The sequence below is a fragment of the Pteropus vampyrus genome, unplaced genomic scaffold (genome assembly GCF_000151845.1).
Source record: "Pteropus vampyrus isolate Shadow unplaced genomic scaffold, Pvam_2.0 Scaffold47, whole genome shotgun sequence".
In the NCBI taxonomy this organism is placed as follows: Eukaryota; Metazoa; Chordata; class Mammalia; order Chiroptera; family Pteropodidae; genus Pteropus; species Pteropus vampyrus.
In genome coordinates, this window is record NW_011888828.1 from 7316283 (window position 1) to 7327904 (window position 11622).

The 11622-nt window shown below is 45.9% G+C and overlaps 1 protein-coding gene across 1 annotated transcript in view; it reads left to right on the forward strand.

Moving 5' to 3' along the window:
• Positions 1–11622, forward strand: part of ZNF827 (zinc finger protein 827) — a 120205-nt gene that overhangs the window by 12661 nt on the left and 95922 nt on the right. Inside the window, 1 exon segment of the mRNA XM_023530238.1 lies at positions 3151–3631. Coding sequence (XP_023386006.1) covers positions 3151–3631 — 481 coding nt within the window.

The following is an 11622-nucleotide window of genomic DNA, read 5'->3' on the forward strand; positions in this document are numbered from 1 at the left end:
ACACTCAGTAAGTGTAGCTAATATAGTAATTATTACCCAAAAGCCATCTGAATATATATTACTGTTTACATTCAGAAATAAATTAGTGACATTACTCTAAAATACATTTTATTGCTTTTCTCTTTTTGAGACATGTCTTTAGTGTTGAGAATTTAGAAAAACTCTTGAACAAAAAGCATTAAAAAAATTGACCCTCAATCTCATCACACAGAAATAACTGTTAGTACCATTCTAGTATATATCCTTCTATATTGATTATATTGATTAATATTTAAGAAAAAAGTGGGATTCTACTCTATTTGTTCAACAAATAGAGTATCAACAGTGTTCCTCCTGGGCGCTAGGCCCCGAATGCTTTTCGAAGCCTGCCTTTCCTCCCCGACATATTGTGCAAATGTTTTTATGAGCAGCTGCGGAAGGAGATGTAAATGCCTCCAGCTTCCTCAGGGTTATCTTAGATTTCCATTAAGTCTTTTACAACTTTCCTGGATGAGTGAGCTGACATGAATTCAACGCGAAATTCACGAGCTAGAATTGAACAGAAAAGGCGAGGAGGACGGCTAAGACAGAGCGCTGGTGAGTAATAGCGAGACAGGGGACACGTGTCAGGGCGCGAGTTCCAGTCATCTGTCGCCTGCCTTCTCAGGCGCTGTGACTCTAGGGTAAGCCCCTTCCCTGCCTGGCCAGGCCCCCTGGGACGGGGCGGGGTGGAGTAGGTGTTTCCCAAGGCTTCCCTCACGTTCACTCCACTGCAGGAGAGGTACCTAATGATGATGCTACAGCGCCTTACTCCCCACCTTTTAAAGTGGGCGACGTGCTCCTGGTACGAAATGACCAGTCGATAAGGACATCTCTACATGGCCTGGAAAGAGTGACGTGCTGTAGATGAGCGTTTTTGTTTGTTTGTCTGTTTGGTCATTAGCAGACTAAGGGATCTTAAAGCCCATGTTAAAGAGAATAAAGGCTAAAGAGAATAAAAATTGTAAGAGAAAGTGCTTTTCGGTCAGGAGAGAAGGGGAGAAACTAGCTGGAGCATGGAGCTCATGCTTCCCCCTAAGGCCAAGTGCTGTAGATAGCCCCTTGGGGAAGATGTAGCTCAAATAAAATTATAGTGGGAAAGGCAACATCACATCCACTGTTTTTCCTTTAAACGGTCACTAATTTCTCCAGAACTACATGCAGCAAGGCCAGGACGTGGTGGAAAAGAAGCCACATGTGTGGACTCTTTTCCATGCAGGACCACTTTTGACTTTAGAAATTGGGCTCGCGCTCTGTGTTTTCCCTTCTTCCAGAAGCTGCTTCCGGAGCTTCTGTTCTTGGATTAGCTCCTCTCCTCTCCTGGGTCAGTAGATGGAAGGACACTTCTGCCACGGAATCTGTCCCCCACACTGCTCCCAGGGACTGTGGAAGCTTTCTGCCTCGTGACCTTTACCACCTGGTTCCAGGGCATGCCTTGGGCAGCACCTGTCACAGTCTCCTGGGGCTGTGACCTGAGGCCTCACCGAAGTGCCTGCCTCTGCGTGAATTGGGTGGAAGACGTGGTGGGGAAATCTTCGCAATTCTGTGAGAAAGCAAATGAACCAGTCAGCTCCGAAGTGAACTCCCTGGCTTGTGAAAGAGCAGAGAGGGGCAGTGTTCACAGCCAGCGACAGCGTGCGCCCCACCCCCTCATCCCCAGCCCCTCTGGACCTGGCAGAGAAGGGCTTTAATGAGCAAGGCTTTGCTGCAACCGAATTTAAGTTTATATGGTGATTTCTGTTGAGAAATTCATGCTTTCATGCTTTGGGGAGACCCAGAATCTCTTCTCTTGTTTTTTTCAAAAAGCCACAGTGGGGTGCTGTAGCGACAGGATCTCACCATTAATGTTTAATTTCTTTGCTTTTGTTGGTCACTTAACATTATTTAAAAGTATGCTTTGGCTGGTGAATAATACTTTTGGATTGCATTCAGAATGCATAAACAGCTGTAGTAAAACTTGCTGTCTTGGAAAGGAAGTCTATACAGATGGGCCAGGTGGTGTAGTGGATTAACAAACTAGCCTTTAACCTTCCTTAGATGCGGGTTCAAATCTCACTCAGATCACCACCGAAAGATGAAACGTCAGTGTCATTTTGGTTTTAAATTCCAATCACTGACTCGTTTCTCTAGATCATACAACTCCCCAAATTGTTTGGCCCAAGTCTACACAATTGGCAGTTTCTACTCAAGGGAGGGCCAGTCCTGAAATAGCAGGGTGCAGCAGGTCAGCGCTGAAGTTCATTGGCAGAGATGAAAGGGGAAGTTACGAGCTCGTGAGCACCTGCCAGCTCGAAGCCTTGGCTTGGGCCCATGCAATGATTTCCTCACTTTTTCAAGCACTAAATTTGGTAATGACAGGAAGAAAAAAAGTTTCTCTCAAGTTTTACAGGTATATGCGTGCATGCAGGACCGGAACTGGATTGAAAAGTCTGCGTTCTTTCTTTCCAGACATCAGAATCTGAGCGTGGTATCCCCACGTTTGAAAGCGCTGGTTTCCTCTCACTGAGAACCCTCGGTGGGGATCCGACCGGGGTTTTTCCCCACTCTACTTTCTTCTAATGTAATTTTGCTCAAGCCACTCACTCCAGAGTCTCGATTTCCCTGCCTGTGAAATGGGAATACGGTCGAAATGCATTATTTTTCATATTCTTCATTAAAATGCTAGAGAAGCATTTTGAAAACTGAAACTATGTTTGCAAAACATAACTAATTCTCCGGCTGGCAATAACTGGGTACGTGCAAAGCGTTATCATTATGAGAGGAGTTACTTGACAGGTTACCTCTTTTGACCCCTAATTAGTAATTATGTAAGTCGATATTCTCTTGGGTTTATACTAATTTTTTTCTGAAGACATCGACTAGGATCAGATGACTAGACCGTTGAGAGGATTCCCCCGCGAACGGCCTCCGCAGGCAGACGGCATCCTCGGTTGTGAGCCTGGCTCTGATAACGGACCCGCTCTGTGTTTAGGGACAGCCCCATTAGCTGGAGCCCAGGGATGAAATGCTCCTCTGGTTATTTTGTTCCCGGGCCAGCCCCCTGTGCGCTGAGGACATTGCCGATGACCTGCGTCTGTGCGGCAAGGCGTGCGGCGCACGGTGGACAGCTCACTCTTCTTGCTTCCTCGTCAGGTTCACCAGCACCAGGACCGGGGAGAGACCTTCCAGTGCCAGCTATGCCCTTTCACTTCCTCACGCCACTTCAGCCTGAAACTCCACATGCGCTGCCATCAGCACTTCCTGAGGACAGAAGCCAAGGTGAAGGAGGAGATCCCAGACCCAGATGTCAAGGGATCTCCCCACCTCAGTGACAGTGCCTGCCTGGGGCAGCAAAGGGAAGGAGGAGGGACAGAGCTAGTGGGGACCATGATGACGGCCAACACTCCAGAGAGGACTAGCCAGGGTGGGGCTGGCGTCTCGCCTTTGCTGGTGAAGGAGGAACCCAAGGAAGATAACGGCCTGCCAGCCTCCTTTACCCTGAATGCTGCCGACAGGCCGGCCAACCACACAAAGCTGAAAGACCCGTCCGAGTATGTGGCCAACAGTGCGTCAGCATTGTTCAGCCAGGACATCTCTGTTAAGATGGCGTCTGATTTTCTCATGAAGCTGTCAGGTACTTGACTAGGGTTGTATCCTCTCTTTCTCTGTCTCTCTCTCTCTCTCTCTCTCTCTCTCTCTCCCTCTCTACCAGTATCCTCATCTGTGAAATGAACTGGCAGGACCAGGTGATTTCAAAGTCCCTTTAAATTCTAATAGTCTGCACCTTCACAAATGTTCTCCTTTTTTTGCAGTCCTTTGGGAGTAGGTATTGCTGTGGTTTGGATCTAGAAACAATAGAGATTGTTGATTTCCTTCTGGTTTTTCTCCTTTATGGGTTCTTGTTGTGGGGGAAAGGTCACATGGTGAGCCAGGTTGGTGGCAGTTCTTTGTGTGACCTTGGTCCCTATTTCCCTCGTCTCTGCATGGGGTTCTTTAAAGTGCTTGTATGGAACCTCTCATGTTGCATTATTCGAATTCTTTATTTGTTTTAATTTGAAAGCTTTTTAAAGGACATGTATACAGAGACAACCATTAGGAATTAGAGACTTTTAAAATTTGAGCAAATGATAAAGATTATCTTAAAATTTTTCTTCCAGTGGAAAAGTGTTCATTGTGGTAAAATATACCCAACATGAAATTAACCGTTTTTTAGTACTGTTCTTTGGCCTTAAGTACATTCACATTGTTGCAGAAACGTCACCACCCTCCGTCTCTGCAGTGTCTTCATCTTCCCGAACCTAAACCTTATACCTGTTAGATGATAACTCCCCACTTGCCCTCCCCCAGCTCGTGGCAACCACTCTTCGGCTTTCTATCTCCACGAGCGTGACTACTCTAGGTACCCCGTGTACAGTGGAATTGGCATTTATTTTAAAAATTCCTTTGCAACTTCCCCAATGCCATTTGGAAAGAAGATAAGGTACAAGTTGTAAAAATTAATTCTTATTCATTGATATCACTTTCGCCATCAAATGACATGGGATGTTTCTTTCAGTTTTTGTCTTTTTTTTTTCAATTTCTTTGATTAAGTCGTCGAGTTGAAAAGAGGACATAGAGCCATGGAGGGAGGCTGTTTCTCCTGACTCTCTTTTGGAATGATGAAACGTGTCCTGGGATTGTGCTGCTACTTATTACGTTTTTAAACGTATGATTTTACATTTTAAAAGCGACGTGGAGGGTGGGGAAAGGTTGGCTGAGAATTGGTTCTGTCTTGCAGTGAAGACGGCAGTCCCCATGATGGTTTCCAAATGCCATTTCAGCTCTTTGGAGATTGACAATACCCTTTTAAATGGAGAATAATTGGTCACCGCCTTCCTTTAAATGGACTGTGAGTCGCACTTCACTAAATGTCATTGCCAGGTGAATTAGAGGTTGAGCGTCACCCTGAAGACCCTGTGCTCAGTGACACTTCAGTCAGGTTTCTCGCAACGTCCCCGTCACCCCAGATCTTTGCCCCTCGGGAGTGCATGACACTAGTTGGAAGAAATGAGAAAAGGTAAGGGATGGAAATGAGGCGTCACAGAACTGAGCAGAGCGGGAACAGAGAGCAGACTGTTAGGGGAGGCGGCCCACCCTGCGCTGCCAGGAGGTCCCGCCCTGGGAAGGCTCAAGGCCCAAGAACTAAACTGCATCCGACTCTGGCTCAGAAGAGCACGGTTCCCTCTCTCCTTCTGGCCTTCTCCCTCTCCCCTCAGGGGAAATGGGCTTTTAGACATGTCAACTTTTATATGGAAACATTCTTGAAAATGGGGAAAGCGCAGGCTTCTAGTGTCCCTGTTGCTGCTGACCCTTGAGAATCTCCCTTGATGGTTTCTTCTGCCAATATAGCAAAAGGGACTCCTTTTGGGGGGCTCTTCAAGTGTGTTCCCAAGAAATGGAATGCGAATGCCACCTTCACTTAACAGAGCTTAGAAAGGGAGACTGTTCCTTACTTAACAAATGGGGAAACGAAGTGGGGGCTGTAACCTCACTAAGGGATTACTCCCTTCCCTCCACAAGTCCAGGAAGTTTTCAAGCCTGCAGGAAGGCGAGAGGGGGTGAAGGAAGGACTGGATAAAACACTTGATGTGTGAGACACCACTCCTGCTCGGCTCAGCTCTGGGTGCCCCACATCCAGCTGTAGCTAACTCCAGCCTCAGTCTCAGGGAGCTTAACTTAAGGCTGCGGCTGCTGAGAGCCAGAATTGCAAGCAGGAGGGACACCAGCAGAGAAGCATGTTGGTAGGTTGGGGTGAGACTCTGCACCAAAGCCTTATGTTGTGATCTGTTTTCTCGGTTAGCTATTGATGGAGACTTGTTTACAGTTTGGCAGTCGCAGTATTTACCAACTGATCAATTGGCAGAAGAAAACAGATAACAAATGCACACTATTTATGCAAAAGGCCCATGCAGTTATTTTATGGTGGCTTACTAGAGGTCCTGAAACCTGACTTGTGTGCTCTGTTACCTAGCAACCTGTTATAAAGTCACCGGGGAGTGAGATGCATCGGTAATTTTGTGTGTGTGTGCGTATTTGGATGTAAATGTAAACTTGGTGACTGTGGCAGTGCAGCCCATGGGAGGAGAAAATACGTTAAAAAGAAAGAAATATATTTTCTGGAGGGATTTTGTTTTTAAATTCCACTAACTCTTTGGTTGGTTGGGCCCTATAATTGATAGCGGCTGTCACTGTGGTGCTGTGCCTGGCTGTGTCTGTGGCTGTGATCCCAGACCAAAAGGCCAAATCCCAGAGAGCTGCGGCAGAGTTTCTAGCTCTTTCCTTCATCAAATGTAGCGCAGTAGTGGTGAGCATCGGGCCTTGTCCCTCGGCGTCATAACGGCGCCATTGTTCTTGCGACGAATTTTTGAGCTGGGCTCTGTGCGTGCACCTGCTGGGCTGCAGGGTGCAGCTGTTTGTGGGCACCGAGTCTGCGAGTCTCTGTGCCAGCCACATCGCTGTCTGCAGAACTGGGGGACAGTGACAAATTCAGGCGTGTACATACCTACTTGTTTCCAAAAGAGAGATGGAAAACACTTGATTCTTTCTTGCTGGGTTATTAAGAGGGGTCTTTCTTGCTCCTTCATCTAAACTGAGCAGAAAGATGACTAAAGGGAACCCAGTGGAATTAAAAGTCGCCGTGGAATATGCTATTTAAATGGACTCTGAATCCTTCTCCCACCCCCACCCTGGTTTGGACATTTCCCAGTGTGTGTGAAATCAGACCCCTTCTCCGAACCATCGGCTCTTCTGCCCGAGCCCACACTTAACATTCCTTGGTCCTTCAAGAGTCATGTTGCCCCCTGGAGCCGAGGCTTCTCAGGCTCAGCCCCACGATCGATTCCGAGAAGAGAGGGGGCAGCACCTGCTGCTGGCCTCCTGGGCCAAAGGAAAATACTTTCATAAACTTTGCTCAAGGTTTTGGCTGAGAAGGCAGGCCTTTGAGGACTACAGCCCTACGTATTCACATAGATCTTTTTTGGGAGCCAGAACACATGTGCAGATTGTCGTATGTCAGAGCAAGTGACTCAGGTGTCCCATGACCAGGGGTGTGCAGGGCCGAGGTGACCTTACAGTGCTTAAGAGACTGCTGCTTCTGTGCCTTCTCTCCATTATCTTGTATCTAGAAACAGTTCTAACAGGCTGCATATTAAACTTACTTGTGGAGGGGTGCGTGTTAATGCCAGGGTCCGGCCCCAGTCCCAGAAATTATGATTTAATTGGTCTAGGATAGGGCCTAGTCATTGGTATTTTCTTTAAAATCCTCAGATGATTCTCAAATGCAGCCAAGACCGAAGACCACTGATGGGGGCTATAAACTTGGTACCTGGTACAGTTTTTTTCAGTACAGCTCTCTTCCCTGCTTTCTATCCTAGACCATGAATGGGGGACCTCCGAGGCATTCACCAGAGGTCCAGGTTGACGTGAATGAGAGGCCCGAGTGAGTCATGCTCACTGAGCCCCATGTTTTTCCCTCACGGGGCCTCATGACAGGAGAATGAAAAGAAGCATCTAAACATTCTCTAGTTAGAACTAGAAAGTCTCAAGACTCATGTAGAACATCGAGGAGCTGGGCGTATCCTCACTCGAAGCCTGATTCAAAGTTGCCTGCAGTGGCCTTGCGTCAATTCTCTTTCTGAAAACTACACTTTTCAAGATATATAATTTAATTCTAGCTCTCCAAATTACAACCAAGCGGTTGACAGAAACTTGGCACCTCAGTTGTTGGCTGGGAATATCTTTTTGTCCCTGGTTTTCGAAAATAAAAGATACAAGTCATTTCAACTATTTTTAATTTGGAAACTGGCAAAAGGAAATTTATACTTTCTCCCACATTCTATTACTTTCATAAAACTGAGGCCAAAATAATTTTAACCAGGAGAGATGGACTTTTTAAAGCAGCAACTCACAGATGGATAGAAGCCGAATCGTTTTTAATTTATTAGGAGCTCAGCCATAAAATAGCAAAGGTTTTCTTGTATAAATGAAGAGGGGTCGGTGAATGGGTTTATGTCCCATAGGCCTTTGTTCTGCATTTCCATCCATTTCAAACAATTTTATGCATCTGTGGTGACAGCACGGTTAGCTCGTGCACGGCAGCTCCCGATGCTGTGCTACTTTTGTTTGTGTTGCTGGAGGAGGAAGAACGGGAGATGCCCAGGAACCCGGGTCTTCCTTATCGCCTGGTGGCTCCGCCTGGCTTTCTGTAAAACTTCTCAACAAACGAGCCATCCTTGTGCCGTGTGGTCCCTAAGACGTCAGTGCCAATGGCCAGCGGCTTCTCCCACTCCCCGTGCTTAGGTGTCTTCCCCGATGACCTTCCTTCACATCTCCAGTTTGGCCTTCCTTTTTAAACCTGCCTTGCTGCCGCTGATCACGTGACCTGGTGTCACGCTGCATTTAGGCGTCTTATACATGCAGGCAGCCTGAACACTCTTGAAATCCTGGATTTTATTGAGCCTGGTGGTGATTCCAAGGAGAGGGAGAGTGTGACTCTTTCCCGTTTTTCAGCGACTTGCTACTCCATGAAACGAGGACTGATTTGAGTGACAGAAAGGAGCAGGTGACATTATAAGAAAATGGGACCTGGACTTACACACATGTGCCGAACTTCCACCAGAGACTTTGTGACATTGACTCATTGTTTATTATTTTTCCTTAACAGTTACTTATATTGCACTTACTCTGTGCCATTTAATGCATTTGAACTTCATAACAACCTTATAGCAAGATACTATTCCCATTTTACAGATGAAAACTAAGAAACAGAAAAGTTAAGAGACTCGCCCAAGTTTACATAGCTAATAACTGGCGGAACCAGGATTCTGATTCAGGGGACCTGGCTCTGGTATTCCCTACTGCCCCCACCCCCAAGCTGCCTATACCCAAATCACAAAGTAAGGAAGCAGCCGAACCGGAACTCGGCTCCATTCTCTGTCCTTCGATGTTGTAGAGTTAGCACATCTCCAGCACGGGCACCTTTCTCTGCGTGTTGTGTGTTAGATGCCATTGGAAGTTGCAATAATACTTGTAAGCTTTTCGGGAATTATTTAGTGCAAATAGAGCAGTAACAATAAGGACAACTTATGTTTCCAAAGAGCTTTTTAGTGTACAGTGTTATTTCCAAATCCATCGTCCGATAACAAGCATTAGATGAGGAAACCACGACTCAGCATAAATCCTGTAAAAGGGCCGTGACCAGACTCCAGATCTTTCTTTTCTCGCTGTGCTGGATAAAGCGTGTCCACTTCTAGAATTGCCCCCCAAATAATTTTTACCTCCATCAACCCCTGGGAAAATTTTTCAAAAGCTATGTTTCTGCAAAACCGAAATCAGCTCATTTTCTTCTCTCCCTCAGAAGTACACTTTCTTCTACTTATTACTGTTGTTACTATTGTTACTTCCTCCACTATTATTATTATAAGCATTATTACTAATCAATTGTGTTTACAGTGAGCCAGGCACTTTGCCAAAACTTCATGTAATTTTCTCACTTAACCCTCTCAATGGCCCTATGGGGTTAATAATATTGAACCTATTTTATAGATGAGGAAGCTGGGGCTAAAAGGCTTCAGCTACAAGGAACGGAGCAAAGATTCAGCTCAGCCCAACTGCAAAGCCTTGGCTCTTGACCACTTAATTAGCTATTACCTAATTTTTTTTCTCAGCTGAGCGAACTGGTTTTTGACCTCGTCTGCCTCACTGTTTGTTTTCCTTGGCTTTGAACCATGGCATCATTTCTAATGCATGTTAATTCAGTCACTAATCTGGTTAAATATTTTGTCTTCAAAATAGATCTACAGTTCCTCCCTTCCCGTGCAGCCCTTCCCGCAATCACCTCGCACCTACACCTTCCCCCCCAGGTCCCTCCCCGTCACCGTGTCCATCCCCAGGCCCTCCTGCACATTCTGAAGGACTCTGCTAATACCTCTGGTATCAGGCTATGGCCACCTGGCTCTTTTCTGCTGAGTAACCGTATTCCCACTCCTCTCAAGAAAAATGTTCGCGGTCTTCACCAGCTTATAGATAGACGCCTCTCATTTCCATTTTCTGCCTTTACTCATGCTGTTCCAGGGGTCTGGTTGAACTGTGGAGTTTCATGTATCATCTTCCCGTTAGATAAAATGGGGGGAAGATTTTTTCTAAAAAATAGTTAATAATGTCATTAAAGCTAAAATAACTATTTCAATGCACCTCTGACCCACAGTGGTCCTGTATCTTTGTAGAGAATTTCTAGCAACGTTGGCCCCATTCCTGTGTTAGCCTCCCTCTACTGCCTGGCCTATGCAAAGGCTAGCCATTCTTCCAAGAATAGTTCCCAGTTCTTTAGTAAAACCTCTTCCTTTTTTTTTGGTCTTTGCTGCTCGCCCCCATCATGAATTCCAGTGATACTTAGAGTCTTTATCACCCAGGCTGGTACTTCTATTATTGCTGGTACGTTCTATTTCTTTGTTAGTCTTGCTGCTCCAACTGTTTCAAGTTGCTATGCGGGGAGATAATGTTTCTTTTATAACACCTTTATCATTGTATCATCCACAATGCATTCCATGATGGGTTATAAGAAAACTATTACATTCTAGAAGTCATGTTTTCAAAGGTTGTGATATTACTTCACTTAAAAAAGATTTGCGAATTCACAACCACCTCCGTAATGCTTAAGAAAGAAGATGGAATAGAGAGTGGAGGTCTGTGGAAAGTAAGCAGGCTGTTTAAAGGAAGCCTCGAAGGTTTCGAGTTACCTTGGTGTTGTCTCATGTCTTATGTTCCAGGACCTCAGTTTGTAGGGCCAAATCTAGGAACTCGGGTCTCCCACAGTTAAGTAACAAACTGTTCCACAATTTAGCAGCTCAAAACAATAACCATTTTCTTAGTTTACGACTTTGTGGCTTGGCAATCTGGGCATGGCTCAATAGGGTGCTTCTTCTGGCCTCTCCTGGGCTGACTCATCCATCTGCAGTCCGTTGCCAGGTTGGCTGGGGGCTGGCTAGTCTAGGACGACCTCAGCTGGGATGGCTTCTCTCTGCTTCCCAGGGTCTCTCATCCTTCAATGGGCTGGCCCAGGGTCATTCACATGGCAGCTGGGCAGGGTTCCAAGGAGAGAGCAGAAGTGTGCAAGACCTCCGAAGGCTAGGCTCGGAAATGGCCCAGCGTCACTTCCACTACCTTCTGTTGACCAAAGCAACCTCCAACTCCAGCCCAGATTCAAAGAGTGAGAAAATCGACTCCACCTCTGAAAGGGAGGAGCAGCAAACTCACATTGCCAAGGAGTGGGTTTTTAGGGAGCGGGGAACACTCTGGCCATTTAAGAATCTACCACAGCCCAGAGTTCTTCAGACTCTCTGGGTGTTCCGTGATGACATAAATCATTAAAAAACTGATGTATGAACTAGATTGTTGGCAGAGTAATTTAAAATGACAAGTTTAGCAATCAAGAGGAGATGTCATTTGGGGCAGATGGTCATGAACTTCCCTGAGAAGTGTTGGAAATATATTATGCAGTCTTTAGGCTGTCTTTTTTCTAGTCTCCAATCATTTCTCGCTATTCATACATTTCATTCTTTGGATTTAATAGTATGAATTTAAAATACA